This window comes from Bos javanicus, chromosome 6, assembly GCF_032452875.1.
Source record: "Bos javanicus breed banteng chromosome 6, ARS-OSU_banteng_1.0, whole genome shotgun sequence".
Lineage (NCBI taxonomy): Eukaryota > Metazoa > Chordata > Mammalia > Artiodactyla > Bovidae > Bos > Bos javanicus.
Genome location: NC_083873.1, coordinates 86,048,644 through 86,076,436, shown reverse-complemented (window position 1 = coordinate 86,076,436; position 27,793 = coordinate 86,048,644). Strand labels below are relative to the sequence as shown.

The 27,793-nt window shown below is 37.9% G+C and overlaps 2 protein-coding genes across 4 annotated transcripts in view; one reads left to right on the top strand and one right to left on the bottom strand.

Moving 5' to 3' along the window:
• The window catches only part of LOC133249654 (serine/arginine repetitive matrix protein 2-like), a 215,312-nt gene that overhangs the window by 27,280 nt on the left and 160,239 nt on the right, over positions 1 to 27,793 (top strand). The window lies entirely within an intron of this gene.
• LOC133249653 (zonadhesin-like) lies at positions 687 to 7,723 on the bottom strand. Its single transcript, XM_061420389.1, has 3 exons — positions 7,627 to 7,723; positions 6,309 to 6,376; positions 687 to 1,774 (listed from the first exon to the last, which is right to left on the bottom strand). Exons 2-3 carry the CDS (start codon positions 6,360 to 6,362, stop codon positions 788 to 790), a joined length of 1,041 nt encoding a protein of 346 aa, XP_061276373.1. The 5' UTR covers positions 6,363 to 6,376; positions 7,627 to 7,723; the 3' UTR covers positions 687 to 787.

The window sequence follows — 27,793 nt, the reverse complement described above, 5'->3', positions numbered from 1 at the left end:
ATCTTTGAGAAGTTTTGATTCATAAGTACTTGGTGGAAATGTGGGTAATTAAGTAAGTGTACAGAAAGAAAATGCAGGTTTATACTTCAACAGTGAAAAAGAGATGATTGCTCTCATGATACAATGAGGCCATGATGGTCATAATACTTTTTTTTCCCAAATTTTTTCCCAAATTTTCCCAAATTAAAATCTTACCTAATAATAGGAAGCAAGAGGAAATCTGGAAATCTCAGCCATCTTCCTTTTATTATTGATGTCTGAAATGATCATTATTTATCAAGTCCTACTTTGGCTGGAAAATGATTTTTTATATGACATTTCAAGATTTGTGCCTTGATTGTACCTCATTTAGATATTTAGATTTGCTAGGAAGACATCTCTGCTCTGGAATTGACAGGTCATGTAAAAAGCTGCAAGAGCTATTATTTAATTTTAGTATCTTTTAACATGTTATTTTGTGTTTTGTAATTATATGATGGGTTGAGATACCCAAGAAAGGATCCTGTTGCCTACTTTTCCAACTTCATTACCCTAAACTACGAGTCTAGGTATCTCATTGTATTTTTTCCTAATTCCCTCCTTGGTTTCATAGCACAAGGGCAGGTTTCTGGTAGCAATAATTTTCAAATGGGTGGCATAAATGTGGACAAAATGATGGCTCTCCTGAGGACACTGGAGGCTTAGTATCATTGCTGAATTCTTTATTTTCAATTTGTTGGCATACTGTTTTCATAACTTGTGCTTTCTTTTACAATTTCTAAGATTATTTAGCCCCAAAACTCAGAGCTCATGGGCTCTGTCTTCTATATCCAAAAAAGGAAAGAAATTTTTCTAAAAATCTAATAAAGGAATTTTGGGTATTGGGTGATGTAGTTGTGGGGTTAATGAATTTGGTGGTGGGTTCTGCTGTGTTTGTAGTGGAGTCTGCATCATTTGTTATGGGGACTGTTGTGGTTATAATGGAGCCTATTGTGTCAGCAGTGGGGACTGTTGTGTCGGCAGTGGGGACTGTTGTGTCGGTAATGGGGACTGTTGTGTCGGCAGTGGGGAGTATTGTGTTGGTAGTGGGGACTATTGTGTCGGTAGTGGGAACTATTGTGTCAGTAATGGGGACTGTTGTGTCGGCAGTGGGGACTGTTGTGTCGGTAATGGGGACTGTTGTGTCGGCAGTGGGGACTGTTGTGTCGGTAATGGGGACTGTTGTGTCGGCAGTGGGGACTGTTGTGTCGGTAATGGGGACTGTTGTGTCGGCAGTGGGGACTGTTGTGTCGGTAATGGGGACTGTTGTGTCGGCAGTGGGGACTGTTGTGTCGGTAATGGGGACTGTTGTGTCGGTAGTGGGGACTGTTGTGTTGGTAGTGGGGACTGTTGTGTCGGCACTAGGGACTATTGTGCTGGCGTTGGGGACTGTTGTGTTTGTAATGGAGTTTGTTGTGTTGGTAATGGAGATAGTAGGGGAGGCTGTTGTAGTTGCTGGTTTTGGGGGTAGAGGTGGAAAGAAGGGAGGATACAATGGAGGATATGGAAGGGGCTTTTGAGGTCTAGATGGATAAGGTCTTGGTGGATTTGGATAACCTGGGAAGAAAGGAGGGCGTGGTGGAATTCTCCCTGGACGAGAAGGTAGAAGAAGGTATGGTGGGATTCTCCCAGGACCAGAAGGTAGAGAAGGGCGTTGAACAAATCCTGGGACAGAAGGAATGCGTGATGGAGGAAGACGAGCAGGTGGCAGTGGTCTAGGCACTGGTAGTCTGGGGCCTCTGTGACTCTCTCCAGACTATGGGAAAAAAAAGAAGTAAACAGTTTTAAATTAGATATTTCAGTGTCAAGCATAAAAATGTGTATTTTCTGTGTTAGGCAGAATTCTTAGGTGCCTCCCAAGATTCCTATTCCCTGCTGGCCCAAGCTGGCCTAACTTATCAGTTGAGCTCATTTATTGTAAAACAGGTTCTACAGGTCAGAGAGAGAATTCAGAGAGACTTGAATGCCTTCTGCTGACTTTGAAGCAGAGTGCCACACACCATGTGTGGAGATGGTGCCTTGAGTGTGAATGCCTTGGGTGGTAAGAGCTGGGATTGGTCTCTGGTTCTTAGCCAGAAAGCAAGTGGGGACTTCAGTCTTACTGACAAGGGACTGAATTCTGTCAACATCCATGCAAGTTGAAAGAGGACCTGGGCTCCAGAATGGACCATAGCCCTGGCTACACCTTTCAAAATTTCTAAAAGTATGAGCAAGAATCCAACCAAGCCAAGGCCAGAGTCTGACCAAAGAAATAGCAAGACAATAAATGCATTTTTAAAAACTACTAGTTTATGGCAACTTATTATGCAGCAATGAAAAACTCTTCCATGTGTCTAAAGTCTCTGTCAGAGAAAATGTGGAATTTCTTTTTTACTCTCTGAATGCCTAGTCTCTCAATGAAACCTGAGATAATACTGAGTGGAAAAGAGTTCAGTCAAATCATTTTGTTTGTTTATAGTAGAACGTGTGCTTGCAATCATTCCAAATGGGGAAATGTCTCTTTATTCAGGGTTGTTCCAGGCTTTGAACACTAATAAAGTGTGAAAGATATTACTACTTTTTGGTCTACACTAATGTAGGAGAGGTAGACACACACTCCTGCTTTTGTGAGTCTACAAACCAAGTACCTACAATGCACAGCAGTTCAAAAATTGCCGAAAGGGAGGCAGAAAGCTAGTCTCTTGGAGCTTCATGCCCAGGTTTAAATTCTGCATCTGCTCCTTAGAGATTGTGTGAATGTGGAGTCCTTTTGGAGACTCTCTTTCCTCATTTGGAAAATGTCAGTCCTAAAAGTACCCACCTCCTAGGGCCATTGTGAGGTTTGTTGTGAAATGGTGCCTGTCATGTACTAGGACCATGCTTGGTTCAGGTACAGTGCTCAAGAAATGTTACCTGCTACTCTGAAAATACAACTTTTAACAGATAGTGCAGGAAATAAATGTTGATTAGGTTTTATTAGAGGAAAGATTAATGATTATCTCACTAAAAGGCCAGCCTTTGTAAAGAGGCTTAAATAATATAAAACGGGGAGAGGGTGTGCAAGTGAAGGGAAAATATGGCAATGCTCTAGGGTAAGAAAGTACAAGTCTTCCTTCACTGAGGGTTTCCATAGACACACAAGCACATTCCCTCTTGCTCTCCTCAGGCCCTCCACCTATTGGTTTGTCTGTTGTTTTCCCTTTGATAATTCCTAACTTTAGAATTGGACTTCCCAGGTGGTGCGGTGATAAAGAATCTGCCTGACAATGCAGGAGATTCAAGAGATGTGAATGTGATCCCTGGGTCGGGAAGATCCCTTGGAGAAGGAAATGGCAACCCACTCCAGTATTCTTGCCTATAAAATCCCACAGACAGAGGAGCCTGTCGGGCTACAGTCCTTGGGTTTGCAGAGTTGAGCACGACTGAGCATGCACAACTTTAGAATTAACCTTAAATTGTCAATGATTCCTTGTCCTGAGTTCTTGAACAGAGCTGGCAGATAATGAAAGCATTGTGCCACCACAGATTATGGCCCTTCAGTGCTGTCCTGCAGACCTCTCAAGTATTTGAAGTTTGCTTTTCACATTCCTTAGAGGTCTGTGATTTTCCCAAGTGGATGCCGATTTCATTAAAATTCTCTACCTCTTTCTGAACCCCCATCTTCCCCACCAAGATGATTTTCCTCCCTCTTCTCCAAAATGATGCACACAATTGGAAATGAGTCACAGATTTGCCAGCCACACAACCATAAAGTCATCAATATCTAGATATTTCCTTTCGTAGACAAGTAACATCTCAGAGCTCTGTCAGTTGTCCCGTTTGCTTCCTGCACTTCATATATGTGCCTTTCAATTGGCTTGTTTTTCTCAGGAAACTATCCCTTATGTTCAGTTTACCTTTTTGAAAAAGGTCCGCTTTCAACTATGCTTTCCCTTGCTGTGATAGCTCTCTGCATCACTTTGCAATATTTTCAGAAAAGGTAGTCTAGGTTTGCTAACCCTACTTCTTCATTTCTATTGACTCTTCAGTCAGGCTTCTCCCCACAACATGTCAGTGAAGTTCTTTTATTGGTGTACCAGTGAGGTGGTAAAATGCCAAAACTCTTCTCTGCATCAGTACTCTTGTTTGCCCTCTCTAGCTTGTTTGACTGGAGTTTGGAGGATACTTGACTCAACGGCTGACAAGCCAAAAACTAGTCAAGGTGTTTAAAAAGTTTCAGATTTAATTTTTATTTTTCTAGAAAACTAATTCTTAGTGTAGGGAAAATATTTAACATCATTTTCATTGTTGACACAAAGAATTAGGTAAAAGTAGCCTTGTCTCCTAAGGATATTCTGATATAGATCCAAAGGTTAGGTCTAGTGAAAAATCTTCCTAGTAAATGCCTGTTCTTTTCCTAATCTCTTAACCCAGCCACAGTGATTGGTTATTTTTCCACCTTGGGGTCAAGGTAGTGAACTTGGTAAAAGTGATGACAATACTATGTCAGTAGAAGAACCTGTCCTCTCATTGGAATATAATTGGAGCTGATCCTTTGGACCTAAATTTATTTGTATTTTAATAGAATTAATAGTAAACCATTTGTCTTTCTTTGAGGATTATGAGATAATGTCTGTTCAGTTCAGTTCAGTCGCTCAGTCGTGTCCGACTCTTTGCAACCCCATGAATCGCAGCACGCCAGGCCTCCCTGTCCATCACCAACTCCCAGAGTTCACTGAGACTCACGTCCATCGAGTCAGTGATGCCATCCAGCCATCTCATCCTCTGTCATCCCCTTCTCCTCCTGTCCCCAATCCCTCCCAAATTCTGTATAATGGAATGAACATGCAAAATATTTCATGCCCAATATTACTACTTATCTTGCCCATATGTAAAAGATATTCTACTCATTGCATTTCTAAAATTCAGTAGTTGTTAATGATCATTAGTCTCATATAATTAAGCTGAGAAAAGACTTATTTCTACTTAGACTGCTTATATTATTGGACTCAAATTTATTTTGCAGAAACATTATTTAGATAATCAAAATATGATCCTTTAAATTAAGAAAATGTTTTTTCTCATATTCTGAGGATATAAACATATTGAAAATCTTCTTTAAGATTAGGTCAGTAAGACATGATATGAACTTTTAAATATGTCTGTATGTTTAACTGGCTTATCAAAATTATATCATAAGATACTTAATAATAGAATATAATGCACTAATATGTACTTAGGCCAATGTTGGACTTCCTGAGTGACCTATTGAATGACCTGGTCTTACTCAAGTTTCTGAGAGTAGATGGAAGAAGCATTATTTGATGTTTAAGAATGATATAATTTTATGTTTAAGAATGATATAATTTTATGTTTCCTGTTTTGTTAAAGTCCTAATGATCTGAAAAAAAGTTTTCTTTTTCCAATTGGTATAAAGGATCTTACAGATCTTTGGCAGAAATTACTCTGGAATTAATCTCCTCATTCCTATATTGGAATTCATCCATCCCTCCTTGGAGATTATCATTTCACTACTTAAGAAAACCCCAAACTTGTGAGTTTTTATCCTTTGCAATTTAAGATAGTTAGAAGCTTCTACAGTCTTTTCCATGAGATATGTTGGTACAAATGTTTATAGTTTCTCAAAAGTTAGCATGCATAGATTCCCCTGAGTGCTTGACAAAATGTAGATCCCTATATCCTCCTCTCTGGGCTCTCTTGTTTGTTCTGGGATGAAGTGCAGAATATATAGCATATTTTAAATAAATGAATCTGTTTACTCTGAGGCACACGATCCATGAACACTAGGTATGTGTGCTGAGTCCTGTCCGACTCTGTGATCTCATGGACTGTAGCCTGCCAGGTTCCTCTGTCCATGGGATTTTCCATGAACACTATGATGACCATAAATGTTTTTTTTTAACTATCTCGTTTTATAGATTAGGAAATGAAGTCCCAATAACATTAAACAACTGTGTTAAATATCAATAATATTCAAATATTGTCTTTCAGTATGTTGGATCAAAAACTTGCAATCAATTTGTTTCAGCTACTTGTGAAATTGCTAATGTGTGGGACCCGCATTTGTACGTGTCTGCATAAAGTAGCCTGATATTGTAGATCTAAACTTCCCAAAATAGCAGCCATGAGCAATGTGTTGCTTTTGAAATTAAGTTAGCTTTTAAATTTCAGGCAGATTAAAACACTAGAACAGTGCTTCAACAATGATTGCTAACTACTAATATATAAAGTAGGATGATATCATTAATACAAAAAGAAATCTGAAGTAGTAGTTGTTAGAAAAATATACAGATGTGTGTAATGAGACTTACCAAGAAACATGTTACAAAAGCCAAAAGGCCCAAGGTCAAGCACAGTGGTTTCATCCTTATGGTTACTCCTGAAAGTGAGCACAGTGGCTGATCAGCATTACTTTTTAATAGTACTATTCAGAAAGTGTCCCAACACTTGTATATGACTCATACAGGAATACTACTGCAGCATTTTAAGAATTTTGTCTAATATTATTTTGGGCTCACAATTAATGTCAGTAGGCTGTAGTAACATTTAACTTTAGAATGATGAACTTAGTCGTAACTTTTGACTTGTGAATGGCAAAAAAGTTGTTCCGAAAGCATTTATACCATAGAAACTTTTATAACTAAGGTTTTGGATTTCAGAAGTTGCTACTTTGAAATGGACAGCTTACTTGGATTTGAGTATCTTGGTGTTTTTAAATAGTGATTATAGGGCTTTGAAGATTTCTACAGACTTGTATTTCAGATATTAATTTCTTAACTAGATCCTATGTTTTAAATTTAATTTCTTAGTACAACTGAAAAATAAGGAAAGAAACAGTATCACCCTACTAGATACAGTTTAGAGGAAAATTATTGCATACTATAAATCCTTTCCTAGTTTTAATAACATTCTACTAAGGTATTTCAGTCTGTGATGAGTGGTCACAAAAAACTGCAAAAAATCCTCACGTGATATATTAAAGACCTGTGCATAGAAAAGGGAGGTGTCCAGGTATTTTACTCTCAGTTGGCTCAAAATTGATGATACATTTGAAGTACATGAGCTTGAGTTGTGGGAAAGCAACCTCGTGCACCTTTGTGCAGTCTAGCTTTTGGACAGTTATCTCTGCCCATCGATTACGTGTGTTGGCTGAACAATCTGAGTCTTAAAATGATCTAGGGAAAAAAATTCCTTGAATATATATACATATGGTTATATTTTTAAGCATCATTTCTCCTATGACACATTCTTAAAATCTCAGGAAAGGAAAGCCAAGCAAATAATAAAAACATATCATGCAATCATTCTCTCAGAGTACATCTGACAGTATTTTGGTTATTATGAAGGTCAAAAGTCATTAAGGTACATCAGAGGGGAAGGTTGATTGATTGTGTAATTGGATGGATTAATTGTCCCAGGGGCCTAAAATAAATGCTTTTTTTTTGACATATGGAATTTCTCAACATTTAATATACTTTATGGTAACTAAATATTATGTAAGCCACATATTATTCTTTTGTTGAAAATGAACATGCTAAAAAATATCCCATAAAATTATGTCTTTGAAAGTCTGAGAAAAATTTAAATTTCAAAGTAAAAATCCTTTAGTTTATATTTTTATGTACTTACCGCTGTATGAGAGCCTTCTCAGGGCTGATTATCCTGCTGGTCAAATTAGTCCTGCCAGGGACTTTTTGAAAGATGGCAAATGAAGTAGAGAAAGAATAAGAAATCTCAGCTGTTATATAGATGCAAGGGATACATGTGATAACAAGGAAAAGCCTAGTTGAGATTTGGTTGATGTTCTTTAAACAAAGGTAGGAAATTGTCATTGCCAATTTGGCAATCTTTTCCGGCAAGTATTTTTTTTTTTTTTTCCATTTCTGAGGAGGAGCTTTGATCCATTCAATATTTGGTGTTTCCTGAGGAAATATATATTATATAATGAATCACAATGCCCTTTTGTTTCAACAAAATAGTCTGGAGCTTCAAGTGAACTGCTGCTGCTGCTGTGTCACTCCAGTCGTGTCTAACTCTGTGCGACCCCATAGATGGCAGCCCACCAGGCTCCCCTGTCCCTGGGATTCTCCAGGCAAGAACACTGGAGTGGGTTGCCATTTCCTTCTCCAATGCATGAAAGTGAAAAGTGAAAGTGAAGTCCCTCAGTCATGTCCGACTCTTAGCGACCCCATGGACTACAGCCCAGCAGGCTCCTCCATCCATGGGATTTTCCAGACAAGAGTGCTGGAGTGGGGTGCCATTGCTTTCTCCGAGCTACTGCTTCTTTATTTTAAAGAGAAGCAGAAAGTGTTGTATTTCAAGTAATTTTAATGAGTCATTTTTGATTATGTATACTATCATGACCACTTTCCTGGTAGCTCGGGTGGTAAAGAATCTGTTTGCAATGCATCAAATCTGTCTGGTTTGATTCCTGGGTTTGGAAGATCCACTGGAGAAGGGATAGGCTACCCACTCCAATATTCTTGGGTTTCCCTTGTGGCTCAGATAGTAAAGAATCCACCTGAAATGTGGGAAACCTGGGTTCCATCCCTGGAAGATCTCCCTGGCAAAGGAAATGGCTACCCACTCCAGTATTTCAGACTATAGGGGCTTCCTAGGTGGCACTAGTGGTAAAGGAGCTGCCTACCCAGGCAGGAGACATAGGGACGTGGGTTAGATCCTTGGGTCTGGAAGATCCCATGGAGGAGGGCATGGCCATCCACTCCAGTACTCTTGCCTGGAGAATCCCATGGACAGAGCAGCCTGGCAGGCTATAGTCCATAGGGTTACAAAGAGTTGGACCCGACTGAAAGGACTTAGCACGCACATGCACACACTATCATTATGTTTACTATGTTATCTAAAAGTTAAATACATTTTATGTGGGAAGTTAAAAAATAAAATTATTTTAAAATTAAACTCTAACTTGATCTAGAGAGTTTGGGGGAATGATCTAGAATTAAAATTAGAAGTCATTATTAAATAGATGTTGCTAAATAGCAAACACATTACCATGGCCAGTTAGATTCCGAGCATCTCCAATATGTCTCTTGACTGTTGGAACTTGACTTTGGGACTATCTTATGTGTTTATGTTTCTGTTGTTTTTCAGTTGAAATTATGAAACTATAACTATTTTATCCTTGGGCATTTCTACATGTCTGAATCTATATATTTTTTCTCTCATTTATGTAACATTGGTTAGTTGAATCAGTTTTTTGAAAGATGAGAAAAATGAATGCTTGGAATAGGATTTTGATCTAAGTTTTGGAAATAGCAAGAGAGAGAAATCTAGTGGTTGAAGAGGCCAGATTTGTGCAGTTGCTGAATTTGAACTATATTTTAATTCTCTGTGCCTGTAATTACTTCATGATATTTACGTTATTTAAAAGACTTATATGGACATTTTAAAGGAAGCTTCTTTTGATCCTTAAAGGACTAAAATAGTTTTCTGAAAGAATGTTCTAAAAGGTCATGTGGTGCTCAGTTATTAAGTTGGGAAATCATAAGACGGGGTAGGGTGGATTGAGTTCTCATATCACCTCTATTTTACACGTAGGCCCTACTGAACCTAAGTCTGCTCACTTCAAGGCCTGAATACTGAGTTAACAAGGATTTCATGTTGGTTCCTCAATCTACATAACCTTCATCATCTTCATGAAATCACATGTCATAGTGTGCTGCAGAGATTAATCAAGTGAATTTACAGTTAGATACTTTTACCTCAATTTCCAATATCAGCCTTTATTCCTTGGCTTATGCCAGACTAGCTGTTTAACCTCATTTGCCTCAATTTTTGCAGTTGAAGAATGTTGGTATTTATAATTTTCATGTCATGGAGTTTAGTTATTCTTTTGTTCATTCATTCACTCATTCACCAGTTGTTGAATCCCTACTGGGTTTTTGGCACGATGCGAATTGTTAATGTCACAGAATATTGAAATATTTGTTCTTAAAAATATTTTGGAACTTGTAGGTGGTGTGGGGACAAAGAAACCCCATTTTGAGAGTTGATCTTAGTTTTAAATCACCGTACTTCATTTCGTTTGCTTTGTCTTAATTGCCTTAAAAATTCTAATGACATAATGGAGTACATTGTTTTGCTAATTTTAGCCTCTAGTCAGCATTGAACAATAACATGCCCAAACAATGAAGACAGTTCTACTTCTAGGTTTACATGGAAAGTTCAATAAACCTCTTTTTTCTCTGACAGTAATCTAGCTTGTCAGAAGATGAGTATCCTTTCTTTCTTGTTTAGATGCCAATATATTTATTAGCCAAGTGTTTCAAATCCAGGGGTGATCTATGTTGGAATGGATCACTGACTCTGAAGGACTTAGAATGAACACTGGCAAAACTGAAAGACAATTTCTGAGGGGGTTGTGACTAACAAAGTATTGGAACAAGACAAGTCAACAGAAGCACATGTCTGTTAAGAAATAGAGACTGTCACTCATGTTAAACTTTAATCAATCATGGCTTGAAAAGTTCCTGAATGAATGGTCTCTAGAACAGTACCTAAGTGAGCTAATGTCTCTGGTCACAGGAAAGTCAAGGTGACTGTAGTGTCATACTATTGTTAGTGCTGAGACTTATTTGGACAGATGGAAACTATCTCCCCGATATAAATAGATTTAGCAGAATTATATTTGAAGTCTGCTGCCCTGCTGCAGAGCAGTAAGCTTTGTTTCTTTGGAGTTATGTAAACAGTATCAATCAATATGAATCAAAGATATCAGTTTCCCACTTGAGATCTCTCTTGGGCATTATTTCTAGCTTCATCTTAATATCCAATATATATATATTTTCTTTGTCACAGTTTCACTTTATTAAGAAATCTGTGTACAAGTTTTCTCTGTGAACTAGATCTAATACTTACAAAAATTTAAACTATAAATGTGAGATTTGTTAGTGTATAAATAATGTTTTATTTTAAAATTTAATATGCAAAATAACTCTAGGACATTGTCATGAATAAATTAACATTTCTTTTTAAATGATGAAGCAACTGAGTGGTAGTTAGTACTAAGATCTTACCAGGCATGTTCAACAATGTTTTTTTCCTAAAAAATTATTTATAGGCTGTTGATAAGGATGTTGCCTGAAAAATAATAAGAACTAAAAAATTAAGTATATTAAAAAGTAATGACAGTTACATGTGTCATTGCCTGAAAACTAGTACAAATTCTTAAACAACTTTCAAATTAGGGGGAAGATGGTGTATTGTGTTCTGAAATTCAAAAGACCTTAGTTCCAGTATTGACTTTGCCATTTATGCATAATATTGTCTTGTGATAAAGTTCTTTAACCTCTCAAAGCTTTCTTTGTAAAAAGATAAAGTAAAATTGAATAACTCTCTATTATCCTAATTATAGGCAGACCTAGGTTTTCAGGAACCTAAAGTTTATACAAGTTTGGGAACTGATTCTAAGACAAAGAATGAAAAATTATATTTCCTAAATACCTGCTGCCACCCCAAGACCGTCTTACAGGAGACTGTGAGGACACAACATTCTGAAGCACAGAGAGAACATCATTAAATCATCTCAGAGATGCTGGTTCCCACCTTCCAGCATCCTGCTGGATTGGACCAGGTCTTGGACTAAAAGGACTCTGTCTCTAAAACTCAGAGAAACCAACACCAGCCAAGTTCTGCTTTTCCATAGGTTGGCATTTCATACTGCAGAATCCTTCCTGCAAGATTCTAAGTTTTAATAATTTCAAACTTACCCTTTCTTCCCTTGACCCAACAAATACTGGCTTTTTTTTTTTCAGTCGATATCTGCTTGGTACCTTGGTCTTCTCATTTTGGCTCTTCAGTTACACATTAGGAATTCATAATGTCCAGTTAATGATACTTACATTAAATTCCATGAAAAATAACTGGTGTCTCCTGACAGGACTGAGTGATATGACTGCTGAGTGACTAAATGGCTGTGACACCTACTCTTCTCTACTGGCAGCAGTGGTCTTGGCTGAGAATGATGTTCAAACCTATAGGACAAAATATTCTTCAGCAAGTCTCAAGTTGACTTAAAAACTATACAAAACAAGTAGCAGCATAGCATATGGTAATATCCTGGTGGGAATTTGGTGAAATTTTGGTATAGCTTCCTATGTCCCAGTCATTCTGAACCTGGGAAATGTGTGATCATGAGAAAGAAGTCTGAATGTGAATGGAAAAACTTTTAGACAAGTCCTAAGACTATACTGATTTCAGAGGAATTTGTGAGTTAATGTGCTGTGGTTGGGTGTTCTGGTGGTTCAGAAATATTTTTGTGGGAATACTATAGCCAGCCTAAACTGTGGCGACATGTCACTTGTAAATATGATCTCTCTTATGCCTTCATAGCCAGAAGTCTGAGAATCAAGGCTAAAATTCTTATTTGGAAAATATTAATCCTTTAGCTGGGAAAGACCCTGCTGCTGGGAAAGATTGAAGGCAGGAGGAGAAGGGGACAACAGAGGATAAGATGGTTGGATGGCATCACTGACTCAATGGACATGAGTTTGAGTAAACTCCAAGAGTTGGTGAGCCTGGCGTGCTGCAGTCCATGGGATCACAAAGAGGTGGACACAACTGAGCAACTGAACTGAAATGAATCCTTTAGCTTCTTATGTTATACATGCTCATTTAAAGCTAATTCCATTCAGTTCCACAGACTGACTTTTTGCTTTTTGTAGTCATTTATTTTGTCAATGACACTGTCACATGGCTGAAGTTATCCATGGTGACTTAAATATTCAGTTGAGAGTCCTATCCAGGTAGTGTGTTACTGAAAATGCAAGTCTGTGTGCCCAGTGCAGAATGAGACCAAACAACACTAAAACACTGGAGTTTGGAACAGAGGAAAGTTTATTACAGGGCCATGCAAGGAGATGGGTGACTCATTTCTTAAAAACCCCAAACTTCTCAAAAGCTTTCAGCAAAGCCTTTTTATAATAAATGTGAGGGAGGCGCATGGCTAGTTGTTGCAAACTTGTTGGTGTCAGATCTTTTGTTCTTGAAGTCAGATCATGGTCAGGCAATAATGTTCTTATAAATCTCTACTAAATAAATGTTATTTTCTACTCTGACAAGAAAGGGCAAGGTCCTAAGGCACAACTTTCACCCTCCAAGGTCCCAGTCCTGGCTAAGAAGATGCAGATCTTAGTTGGCAGCTCCCTCAGGGCAAGGTTCCCAGACCCTGCCCAGCTGTCACCACTGAGAGAGCCAGGTGGCCAACCCAACTGACCCTCAGGCTCCTAAGGCCACCCAAATAGGATGGAGGGAAAACCAAGTCCCACTGACTGCAGCCAGGCAACCTGCCACTGCTATTAGGTTGCAGAGATGGGGATGGGACTGAGGTTCAGTGCTGCCTCAAGGCCTGCTGCCAAGCTGAGTGTATGGCCCTGATGAGGGCTCTAGAGTCTTGGAATCCATAGCCCAGTCTGTTCTCTAAGCCCTTGAGCTCACCCACTGGCCCAAGGCTGGGTGAGCTGGAGAATCTCTGGGAGAAGGCCTGAATGCCTCTTACCTCACTCTCCACCTGATGACCACTATACTGCTCACCACTGGGTGAATCATTTCTCTAATAGTCCCTCATTGACAGTTATTGCTTGTGGGTGGAGCCAACTGAAACGCCAACCAATGGCTGAGCAATACCTATTTCCTGGCAACAGGACTGGGAGTAATAATGCACAGCAGTTGCAGCTTGGTAGGGGCTGTGCTCACTGCATTCTGTTACAGTGTCTTCTTATCTCTCTCTATCTTATCTCTCATTTCCAATTACCTTTCTCTTGTCCACTTCAAGTGTCAAATTTAAGGTTGCTATTAACCTGATGTATTCTGTTTCTAAGTCATTCATTCAGATATCTCACTTGGCAGGGAAGAACCACAAACACCTTTTAAGCTTTTCTACCCAAGTATTCCCACTTGTATCTTAGTTGGAATACAAGTCCAGTGAGCTTTTGTCTTTCTTGAAATCTATCAACTCTATCTCTTCTCTTGGAAGTCAGTGTAGAGTTAATGGCAGAACATAAAAGTAATATTCTTTCAGATATGCTGTCATTGCTTTGAAAATTTAAGATTGGTGCATAGCAGTAAGAAATACACTATTGGCCCAGTACAATATGGCCCAGTATGTACCTACATACACATATGTAACAAAATAAATAGTTACAAAGTGCAACGTACTCAGTGTCCTATCCAGTCCATCCCACTCCATTTTATCCTAGACTATCTCATACTATAATATATATTCTATCAAAATCCTTCTCTTTGGGATAGAGAATATATTCCCTGATGTAAAATAAAAGGTGAGAACCCTTCAGAATCTGCTGTAGTGTGAAGAATACAATGCAATCAATTGTTGATATACATAGTTCTGATTGTTTACCAAATATGAAGGAGGATTCAGAAAATAACATATACGTACATTTTAGAATTTATTTACTTACTTTCCTCCATCCCTACATTTGTACCTGTCTAGGAACTTGAAATTTAGCAAAGTTTATAAAAACCCACAAAATACAAGAAAAATATACTTACAGAATAAATGATCTGACACTCATTTAACTGATGCAAAGGAGATGGGAAAGGAAGCACTAGCTTTTTTCATCCACTGCCCTAGAGTTATAGGCTCAGTGGGCACATGGAAGGTTTGTCTTCCAAGTTATTGCAAATGTCAGTTTTACCTAATTTTTCACTGCCTAGTATGCTCTCATTCTTTTTATCCTCACCTTGCCAATGTTTAGTAAATCATTGCTTACCTCCCTCTCACTCTCCTTTGTCAGTGTATTACCCAACTTCAAAATAGAATACAAATTTATTGTTAGAATAGGCAAGGCTGAAGGAATATACCAAAACCATAGTAGCTCAGAACAACAGAACTTAATTTTTGCTTATACAATGTTTTATTGACATCATAGGTCATCAGGGTTAAAACTGGTAAGGCTTGTTTGCAGGAAGCCATTTAGAGAACAAAGATGATGTCAGCTCTGTTATCCTCAATTTGTGATTAATATAAAGGTTTGCCTGGGGATCAGCATTCTAGCACCAGGAAGGGAAATCCTGAAGGAACACACAGGAAGAATTTATGGCTGTGTTTAGACGTGACATTGTCCATTTCTGTTTTCATTCATTGGCTGAAATTCAGGTACATGGCCAAAACTAAATGCAGGGAAGGCTGGGAAATGTAATCTAGCTGAGAATTCAAAAGAGGCAAAGAAGAGGGAAATGGCTTCTTCTCTGGCACTTTAGAGTTCCTGCTATCAACTGAATTCTTTTCACAAATTAAAATTTTCTCTCCCTTTATGGATTATCCTAGAGGTCAGACATTCCTTTGAAATGACACTTTGAATATTTTTATAAAGGACTCTTTTATCTATATTCATGCAGGATTTTCTGGATATTTGTGAATTTCTTAAACCAAAAATTTTAATTATATGATTCTTCAATGGCACCTTCAGTTCATTCTGAAGCTTCATCCGTCTTGATATTTCTATAACCATATTGTTTGTGATTGACAGTGATGGATGGCATCACAGTAGAGCATAACATATGTGGAGGGGCACCCTCAGAAGGCTGCCATTTATGAAGTGAACATTACACCACAGTATGACATCTGGTCCCATCACTTCATGGCAAGTAGATGGGGAAACAATGGAAACAGTGCGAGACTTTATTTTTTTGGGCTCCAAAATCACTGCAGATGGTGACTGCAGCCATGAAATTAAAAGACACTTGCTCCTTGGAAGAAAATCTTTGACCAACCTAGACAGAATATTAAAAAGCAGAGATATTATTTTGCCAACAAAGGTCTGTCTAGTCAAAGCTATGGTTTTTCCAGTGGTCATGTATGGATGTGAGAGTTGGACCATAAAGAAGGCTGAGCGCCAAAGAATTGATGCCTTCGAACTGTGGTGCTGGAGAAGACTCCTGAGCGTCTCTTGAATTGCAAGGAAATCCAATCAGTCCATTCTAAAGGAAATAAATCATGAATATTCATTGGAAGGACTGATGTTGAAGCTGAAATGTCATTATTTTGGTCACCTGATGTGAAGAACTGACTCATTGGAAAAGACCCTGATGCTGGGAAAGAGTGAGGACAGGAGAAGGGGATGACAGAGGATGGAATGGTTGGATGGCATCACCGACTTGATGGACATGAGTTTGAACAAACTCTGGGAGCTGGTGCTGGACAGGGAGGCCTGGCATGCTACAGTCCATGTCACAAAGAGTCGGATATGACTGATAGACTGAACTGAATCATTCAATATTTGGTATTTCCTGAGGAAATATATATTATATCTTGAATTCAGTGTCCTTTCACTTTGGTAAATTAATCTGAAGCTTGGAGTGCACCACTGTCTATTTTAAAGAAAAAAATTATTTAATTTTAAATAATTAAAATGATTTCAAATAATTTTAATGAGTCATCTTCTGCTATGTGTTACTATCATCATATTTCCTATTTTATCTAAAATTTAAATAAATTATGTGGGAAACTAAAAAGTCAAATCATTTAAAATTCAAACTCTGACCTAATCTAGACAGAATTTGGGGGAATGATCTAGAATTAAAATTGGAAGTCATTATTAAATGCGTGTACATGCGTGTTGCTTCAGTTGTGTCTGACTCTTTGAGGCACAATGGACTGTAGCCTGCCAGGTTCCTCTGTCCATGGGATTCTCCAGGTAAGAATACTGGAGTGGGTAGCCATTTCTGATTCCAGAGGACCTTCCCCACCCAGGGATCTGCATCTCTTGTGTCTCCTGCATTGGCAGGTGGGCTTTTTACCACTAGCACCACCTGAGAAGCCTCATTATTAAATAAATGTCATTAAATACCAAATGCATTACCATGGCCAGTTAGGCTCAGAGCATCTCAAATATACTGATAGACTGCTGGAACACTAAGTTATATCTTATGTGTTTTAAGTTTATATTTTTTTTTAGTTGTGATAGTGGAATTGTATTACTGCTGTATGCTTGGGCCTTTCTCTATGACTGATCCTATACATTCTTTTTTCTCTCATTTATGTAACAATGGTTTAGTTGAGTGAGGTTAAGAAAAATGAGTGCTTGGATTAGCATTTAGATCTTAGTTTTGAAAATAGCCAAAGAGAAAAGTCTAATGGTGAAAGAAGAATAGATTTGTGCAGTGGCTCAATCTGAACACATTTTAATTCTCTATGTTTGTAATTGCTTCAAGATATTAAAATTATTTAAGAGATTCTTAAATGAACATTTAAAAGGAAACTTTTTTTTATCAATGAAGAACTAAAACAGTATTCTGAGAGGATGTTCTAAAAGGTTAAATCACAAGGCAGGATGGAGTGAAATACTTTCCTTTATCACCTCCGTTTTAGACATAGGCACTGCTGAACCTAAGTCTGCTCACTTTGAGGCCTGAATACTGACTTAACCAGGATTCCGTGTTGCTTCCCCAATCTATTAATACATAACCTTCATCAGCTTACTGACACAAAGTGTCATAGTGTGCTGCAGAGATTAATCAAGTGAATTTATAGCCAGGTCACTTTATTGCAAAGCCCAATATCCATATTTATTTGCTGGCTGATGTCATACAAGTCATTTCACCTCATTTGCCTCAATTTCTTCATTTAAAAGAATGTGGAGGGGAGGAGCCAAGATGGCGGAGGAGTAGGATGGGGAGAACACTTTCTCCCCCATAAATTCATCAAAAGAACATTTAAATGCCGAGTAAATTCCACAAAACAACTTCTGAATGCCGGCAGAGGACATCAGGCACCCAGAAAAGCAACCCAAGTCTTCAAAAGGAGGTAGGAAAAAATATAAAAGACAAAAAAAGAGACAAAGAGGGAGGGACGGAGTTCCGTCCCAGGAAGGGAGTCTTAAAAAGAGAGAAGTTTCCAAACACCAGGAAACCTTCTCACTGCCGAATCTGTGCCAAGCTTTGGAAGCACAGAGGGCAACATAACAGGGAGGAAAAATAAATAAACAATTAAAACCCACAGATTGCGAGCCCTACGGTAACTCCCCCAGCAGAGAAGCAGCACAGACGCCTGCACACGCCACTAGCAAGTGGGGGCTGCATCGCTTAGAGTAAGGATCTGGCCTGAATAACCTGAGCACTATCTGAGCGAAATAATTTGGGCTAGCAAACCAGACTGTGGGATATCTAGCACGCGAAAAGCCAGCCCTAACCTAAGACACCGCCAGGCCCGCGCACAGAACAAAGGACTGAACAGAGATAGCCGGCTGCAGACCTTCCCCCTCCGGTGACAGGCAGCCAGAACCAGAAGGGGGAAATTGCAGTCCCAGAGAGACATTATCTATAAAACTCTAAGCAGGCTTCTTTGCTAACTAAAACTTCTTGGGGGTCTGGACGGTCAACATCTGCCTGAGAAGGTGCTCCGGTTGTACACCTAGATAACCGAGCAGTGGGGAGGTGATAAGTCGCAGCAATCATGCTCGCCAAACACCTCATCACCTGAGCTGCTTGGACCTGGGAAGGGCACAAAACGCAGGCCCAACCGAGTCTGCACCTCTGAGGACTACCCGAGTGCCCGAACCTGAGCGGCTTGGACCTGGGAGGTGCAGTCAGCCCAGGGCTGGCCACGGATAGTTCCCAGTGGAGCAACCTAGAGCTTGAGCAGTGTGGGCAGGGAGGCCACACGCGCCGTGTGGCTGAGGCACTGCGAGCACACGCCAGTGTTTTTTGTTTGCAGCATCCCTCCCTCCCTCCCCACAGCATGACTGTACAGTGAGCCTAAAAAAAAAAAAAAAAAGTGTCCTCCACCGTCCTCTTTGTGTCAGGGTGGAAACCAGACACTGAAGAGACCAGCAAACAGAAGAAGCTATAACAGAGGGAACCGCCTTGGAAGCTACGGGCAATAGATTAAAACCCTGTGGTTACTACTGACTACATAGGAAGGGGCCTATAGATCTTGAGAAATATAAGTCGGACCAAGGAACTAGCCAAAAATGAACTGAACCCACAATACTCACAACAAAACCAGAGAAAGTCCTAGATATATTTTTACTATTTTTACAATCATTCTTTCTTTTTTTTTAAAAAAAATTTAAGTCCTCTATTGTTCCTTTAATTTTCACTTTTATAACCTATTACTTTGCAAAAAAAAAAGACCCTATTTTTTTTTACAGCAAACTTCATATATATATATTTTATAATTTTTTGACCTTGTTTTTTTTTTTTCTTCTTCTTCTTTTCTTTAACATTGTGTTTTTGAAATTCCAAACTCTACTCTAGATTTTTAATTTTAGCTTTTTGGTATTTGTTATCAATTTTGTACCTATAGTTTTTTTTTATAATTTCTGTGACTTTTTTTCTCTATGTTTCTTTCTCTTCTTCTTTTATATAACATTGTATATCTGAAATTCCAAACCCTACTCTAGATTTTTAATTTGTGCTTTTTAGTATTTGATATCAATTTTGTACCTGTATTTTCTTTATAATTTTTGCGACTTTGTTTGTTTTTGTTTGTTTTCTTTTTTTCCCCTCTCTTTCTTCTTCTTCTTCTTTTTTTTAACATTGTATTTTTGAAATTCAAAACTCTACTCTAGATTTTTAAATTTTGCTTTTTGGTATTAGTTATCAATTTTGTACCTATATTTTCTTTATAGTTTTTGCGACCTTGTTTGTTTTTGTTTGTTCATTTTTTCTCTTTCTTTTCCTTCTTCTTTTCTTTAACATCGTATTTTTGAAATTCCAAACTCTACTCTAGATTTTTAATTTTTGCTTTTATGTATTTGTTACCAATTTTGTACCTTTAAGAACCCAATCTTCAGTACCCATTTTTCACTAGGGAGCGAGATTACTGGCTTGACTGCTCTCTCTCCCTTTGGACTCTCCTTTTTCTCCATCAGGTCGACTGTGTCTCCTCCCTAACTCCTCTCTACACTACCCAACTCTGTGAATTTCTTTGTGTTCCAGACGGTGGAGAACACTTAGGGAACTGATTACTGGCTGGATCTGTCTCCTTCCTTTTCATTCCCCCTTTTTATCCTCCTGGCCACCTCTGTCTCCTTCCTCCTTCTTCTCTTCTCTGTATAGCTCCATGAACATCTCTGAGCGGTCCAGTTGTGGAGTGCACATAAGGAAGTGATTACTGGCTAGCCCACTCTCTCCTCTATTGATTCCACCTCATCTCATTCGGGTCACCTCTAACTCCCTCCTCCCTCTTCTCTTCTCCATGTAACGCTGTGAACCTCTCTGGGTGACCCTCATGGTAGAGAAACTTTTCATCTTTAATGTAGATGTTTTATCAATGGTGCTGTATAGAAGGAGAAGTTTTGAAACTACTGTAAAAATAAGACCAATAACTGGAAGCAGGAGGCTTAAATCCAAACCCTGACTCCAGGGAACTCCTGACTCCAAGGAACATTAATTGACAGGAGCTCATCAAACGCCTCCATACCTACACTGAAACCAAGCACCACACAAGGGCCAACAAGTTCCAGGGCAAGACATACCAAGCAAATTCTCCAGCAACAAAGGAGCCCTGAGCTCCAAGATACAGGCTGCCCAAAGTCACCCCCAAACCATAGATATCTCATAACTCATTACTGGACACTTCATTGCATTCCAGAGAGAAGAAATACAGCTCCACCCACCAGAACACCGACACAAACTTCCCTAACCAGGAAACCTTGACAAGCCACCTGTACAAACCCACACACAGCAAGGAAACGCCACAATAAAGAGAACTCCACAAACTGCCAGAATACAGAAAGGACACCCCAAAATCAGCAATTTAAACAAGATGAAGAGACAGAGGAATACCTAGCAGATAAAGGAACAGGATAAATGCCCACCAAACCAAACAAAAGAAGAAGAGATAGGGAATCTACCTGATAAAGAATTCCAAATAATGATAGTGAAATTGATCCAAAATCTTGAAATCAAAATGGAATCACAGATAAATAGCCTAGAGACAAGGATTCAGAAGATGCAAGAAAGGTTTAACAAGGACCTAGAAGAAATAAAAAAGAGTCAATATATAATGAATAATGCAATAAATGAAATTAAAAACACTCTGGAGGCAACAAATAGTAGAATAACAGAGGCAGAAGATAGGATTAGTGAATTAGAAGATAGAATGATAGAAATAAATGAATCAGAGAGGATAAAAGAAAAACGAATTAAAAGAAATGAGGACAATCTCAGAGACCTCCAGGACAATATTAAACGCTACAACATTCGAACCATAGGAGTCCCAGAAGAAGAAGACAAAAAGAAAGACCATGAGAAAATACTTGAGGAGATAATAGTTGAAAACTTCCCTAAAATGGGGAAGGAAATAATCACCCAAGTCCAAGAAACCCAGAGAGTCCCAAACAGGATAAACCCAAGGCGAAACACCCCAAGACACATATTAATCAAATTAACAAAGATCAAACACAAAGAACAAATATTAAAAGCAGCAAGGGAAAAACAACAAATAACACACAAGGGGATTCCCATCAGGATAACAGCTGATCTTTCAATAGAAACTCTTCAAGCCAGGAGGGAATGGCAAGACATACTTAAAATGATGAAAGAAAATAACCTACAGCCCAGATGATTGTACCCAGCAAGGATCTCATTCAAATATGAAGGAGAAATCAAAAGCTTTTCAGACAAGCAAAAGCTGAGAGAATTCTGCACCACCAAACCAGCTCTCCAACAAATACTAAAGGATATTCTCTAGACAGGAAACACAAAAACGGTGTATAAATTCGAACCCTAAACAATAAAGTAAATGGCAACAGGATCACACTTATCAGTAATTACCTTAAACGTAAATGGGTTGAATGCCCCAACCAAAAGACAAAGACTGGCTGAATGGATACAAAAACAAGACCCCTACATATGTTGTCTTGAACATAGACCCACCTCAAAACAGGGGACACAAACAGACTGAAAGAGAAGGGCTGGAAAAAGATTTTCCATGCAAATAGGGACCAAAAGAAAGCAGGAGTAGCAATACTCATATCAGATAAAATAAACTTGAAAACAAAGGCTGTGAAAAGAGACAAAGATGGTCACTACATAATGATCAAAGGATCAATCCAAGAAGAAGATATAACAATTATAAATATATATGCACCCAACACGGGAGCACCACGATATGTAAGACAAATGTTAACAAGTATGAAAGGAGAAATTAACAATAACACAATAATAGTGGGAGACTTTAATACCCCACTCACACCTATGGAAAGATCAACTAAACAGAAAATTAACAAGGAAACACAAACTTTAAATGATACAATAGACCAGTTAGACCTAATTTATATCTATAGGACATTTCATCCCAAAACAATTAATTTCACCTTTTTCTCAAGCACACATGGAACCTTCTCCAGGATAGACCACATCCTGGGCCATAAATCTAGCCTTGGTAAATTCAAAAAAAAAAAAAAAAGGAAATCATTCCAAGCGTCTTTTCTGACCACAATGCAGTAAGATTAGATCTCAATTACAGGAGAAAAACTATTAAAAATTCCAACATATGGAGGCTGAACAACATGCTGCTGAATAACCAACAAATCACAGAAGAAATCAAAAAAGAAATCAAAATTTGCATAGAAACGAATGAAAATGAAAACACAACAACCCAAAACCTGTGGGACACTTTAAAAGCAGTCCTAAGGGGAAAGTTCATAGCAATACAGGCATACCTCAAGAAACAAGAAAAAAGTCAAATAAATAACCTAACTCTACACCTAAAGCAACTAGAAAAGGAAGAAATGAAGAACCCCAGGGTTAGTAGAAGGAAAGAAATCTTAAAAATTAGAGCAGAAATAAATGCAAAAGAAACAAAAGAGACCATAGCAAAAATCAACAAAGCCAAAAGCTGGTTCTTTGAAAGGACAAATAAAATTGACAAACCATTAGCCAGACTCATCAAGAAACAAAGGGAGAAAAATCAAATCAATAAAATTAGAAATGAAAATGGAGAGATCACAACAGACAACACAGAAATACAAAGGATCATAAGAGACTACTATCAACAATTATATGCCAATAAAATGGACAACGTGGAAGAAATGGACAAATTCTTAGAAAAGTACAACTTTCCAAAACTGGACCAGGAAGAAATAGAAAATCTTAACAGACCCATCACAAGCACGGAAATTGAAACTGTAATCAAAAATCTTCCAGCAAACAAAAGCCCAGGTCCAGATGGCTTCACAGCTGAATTCTACCAAAAATTTAGAGAAGAGCTAACACCTATCCTGCTCAAACTCTTCCAGAAAATTGCAGAGGAAGATAAACTTCCAAACTCATTCTATGAGGCCACCATCACCCTAATACCAAAACCTGACAAAGATCCCACAAAAAAAGAAAACTACAGGCCAATATCACTGATGAACATAGATGCAAAAATCCTTAACAAAATTCTAGCAATAAGAATCCAACAACACATTAAAAAGATCATACACCATGACTAAGTGGGCTTTATCCCAGGGATGCAAGGATTCTTCAATATCTGCAAACCAATCAATGCAATACACCACATTAACAAATTGAAAAATAAAAACCATATGATTATCTCAATAGATGCAGAGAAAGCCTTTGACAAAATTCAACACCCATTTATGATAAAAACTCTCCAGAAAGCAGGAATAGAAGGAACATACCTCAACATAATAAAAGCTATATATGACAAACCCACAGCAAACATTATCCTCAATGGTGAAAAATTGAAAGCATTTCCTCTAAAGTCAGGAACAAGACAAGGGTGCCCACTTTCCCCATTACTATTCAACATAGTCTTGGAAGTTTTGGCCACAGCAATCAGAGCAGAAAAGGAAATAAAAGGAATCCAAATTGGAAAAGAAGAAGTAAAACTCTATTTGCAGATGACATGATCCTCTACATAGAAAACCCTAAAGACTCCACCAGAAAATTAACTAGAACTAATCAATGATTATAGTAAAGTTGCAGGATATAAAATCAACACACAGAAATCCCTTGCATTCCTATACACTAATAATGAGAAAACAGAAAGAGAAATTAAGGAAACAATTCCATTCACCATTGCAACGGAAAGAATAAAATACTTAGGAATATATCTACCTGAAGAAACTAAAGACCTATATGTAGAAAACTATAAAACACTGGTGAAAGAAATCAAAGAGGACACTAATAGATGGAGAAATATACCATGTTCATGGATTGGAAGAATCAATATAGTGAAAATGAGTATACTACACAAAGCAATCTATAGATTCAATGCAATCCCTATCAAGCTACCAACGGTATTCTTCACAGAGCTAGAACAAATAACTTCACAATTTGTATGGAAATACAAAAAACCTCGAATAGCCAAAGGTATCTTGAGAAAGAAGAATGGAACTGGAGGAATCAACCTACCTGACTTCAGGCTCTACTACAAAGCCACAGTTATCAAGACAGTATGGTACTGGCACAAAGACAGAAATATAGATCAATGGAACAAAATAGAAAGCCCAGAGATAAATCCACGCACATATGGACACCTTATCTTTGACAAAGGAGGCAAGAATATACAATGGAGAAAAGACAATCTCTTTAACAAGTGGTGCTAGGAAAACTGGTCAACCACTTGTAAGAGAATGAAACTAGAACACTTTCTAACACCATACACAAAAATAAACTCAAAATGGATTAAAGATCTAAACGTAAGACCAGAAACTATAAAACTCCTAGAGGAGAATGTAGGCAAAACACTCTCTGACATACATCACAGCAGGATCCTCTATGACCCACCTCCCAGAATATTGGAAATAAAAGCAAAAATAAACAAATGGGACCTAATTAAACTTAAAAGCTTCTTCACAACAAAGGAAACTATTAGCAAGGTGAAAAGACAGCCTTCAAAAATGGGAGAAAATAATAGCAAATGAAGCAACTGACAAACAACTAATCTCAAAAATATACAAGCAACTCCTACAGCTCAACTCCAGAAAAATAAATGACCCAATCAAGAAATGGGCCAAAGAACTAAATAGACATTTCTCCAAAGAAGACATACAGATGGCTAACAAACACATGAAAAGATGCTCAACATCACTCATTATCAGAGAAATGCAAATCAAAACCACTATGAGGTACCATTTCACACCAGTCAGAATGGCTGCGATCCAAAAGTCTACAAGCAATAAATGCTGGAGAGGGTGTGGAGAAAAGGGAACCCTCTTACACTGTTGGTGGGAATGCAAACTAGTACAGCCAGTATGGAGAACAGTGTGGAGATTCCTTAAAAAACTGGAAATAGAACTGCCTTATGATCCAGTAATCCCACTGCTGGGCATACACACTGAGGAAACCAGGAGGGAAAGAGACACATGTACCCCAGTGTTCATCGCAGCACTGTTTATAATAGCCAGGACATGGAAGCAACCTAGATGTCCATCAGCAGATGAATGGATAAGAAAGCTGTGGTACATATACACAATGGAGTATTACTCAGCCATTAAGAAGAATACATTTGAATCAGTTCTAATGAGGTGGATGAAACTGGAACCTATTATACAGAGTGAAGTAAGCCAGAAAGAAAAACACCAATACAGTATACTAACACATATATATGGAATTTAGAAAGATGGTAACAATAATCCTGTGTACAAGACAGCAAAAGAGACACTGATGTATAGAACAGTCTTATGGACTCTGCTGGAGAGGGAGAGTGGGAAGATTTGGGAGAATGGTATGGAAACATGTATAATATCATGTACGAAACGAGTTGCCAGTACAGGTTTGATGCATGATGCTGGATGCTTGGGGCTGGTGCACTGGGACGACCCAGAGGGATGGTATGGGGAGGGAGGAGGGAGGAGGGTTCAGGATAGGGAGCACATGTATACCTGTGGCGGATTCATTTCAATGATTGGCAAAACTAATACAATATTTTAAAGTTTAAAAATAAAATAAAATTAAACTAAACACACACACACAAATAAATAAATAAATAAAAGAATGTGGATATTTATAATTTTGATGTCATGGAGTTTAGTTATTCCTTTATCCATTCATCCACTCATTCACTACTTGTTTGACCCCCTACTGGTGTTTGATGCAGTGCTGGTTTTTAAAGTCACAGGATATTGAAATGTTTGTTTTAAAAAATATTTTGAAACTCATAGGTGGTGTAGGAACAAAGAAGCCTCATTTTGAGAGTTGATCCTTGTTTTAAATAATTGTACTTCATTTCATTTGCTTTGTATGAACTGCCTTAAAAATTCTAATGACATAATGAAGAATGTCAATGGAGAATAAGCCATGTTACCATTTTGCTAATCTTAGCCTGTAGTCAGTTAGTGAACAATAACGTACCCAAATAGTGAAGATGGTTCAACTTCAAAGTTTAAGTGGAAAGTTCAATAAACTACTTTTTTCTCTAACAATGATCTAGCTTCTTAGAAGATGAATCTCTTTTCTTGTTTAGATGCCAATATATTTATTAACCAAGTGCTTCAGATCGAAGTGTGGTCTCTGTTGGAATGGATCATTGGTGCTGAAGGATTTAGAATGAACACTGGCAATACTGAGACAATTCTTGAGGGGGAGTGTAACCAACAAAAGAACAAGACAAGCTAACAGAAGCACATGTCTGTTACGAAACAGAAACAATCATTCAAGTTAAACTTTAATTAATTTATGGATTGAAAAGTTCCTGGATGAGTGAATAGAACAGTACCTAAATGAGCTAATGTCTCTAGTCAAAGGAAAGTCAAGGTGATAGTAGAGTCACACTACTGTTAGTGTACAGACTTAAGCAGCAAATGGAAAATATTTTCCTGACTTAATTAGATTGAGCAGAATTAAACTCAGTAATTCAGTAGTATATTTGAAGTCTGTTGCCTTTCTGTGCAGTAGTAAGCATTTTTTCTATGGAACTATGCAAAGACTATGAATATATTTATCTTAGATTACTTAGAAATAGATGTTTTGGCTTTTTGGCTTTATTAACCCCAAAACATGTGTCATGTATCACTTTAAATATGTATCATGCTTTCAAATATACAGATTACTTTAAAAAATTTCTAGGAAAGTGTTTGTAATCAGAACTTAGGCAGTGACGCCATTGGGCCTGGAGAGAAAACATAGTCTGGTGGACTAAAGAAGTCTAGTTCTGTGAGGTGGAATTAATACCAGGCTTTATAGATTGAAGACATGCTATAGCTCCAATTCACACAGCATAGATTCAGACCCTAAAGTTCTGAAAGCTGGCTACACGTTTTTTCTCTGAGATTCCAAATAGCCAAAGTTGAAAGAAAAATCCAATCAGATAAAAAATATTCACAATGTCCATAAAGCCAAATCGTGATTTTGTTTTATGGACAACATCTTTCCTTGTATTCAGTACCATGAGCAAATTTCTCATTTATTGTGAATAAGGGAGTTTATTATTCTATTGTAAACTTGAAAGGAATCTTCACAGTAAAACCTGAATATCTTCAGTCTGTGAATGTAATTAAGTATGCAATTTCCCTTTTAATTAGTTTTGCTAGATTGATAACTCCAATCATATAACCAAACAAATCAGTTTCCCTTTTAAGATCTCTCCTGGGAAATATTCCTGTCTTTATCTTAATATCCAAAATATATTTTCTTTGTTACAATTTTATTTTATTTTTTAAAAAATTCTTGTTAAATATGGTTGTGTATGTTTTTTCTTCTGTAAACTAGATAAAATACTTTAAAGAATTTTAACTATAAATGCAGGTATGACCTGCAATTCTTATAGCAACTAGTATGTGTATGTACGTGTTAGTCACTCAGTCCTGTTCAACTCTTTGCCACCCCATGACAACTGTAGCTTGCCAGGCTTTTCTGTCCA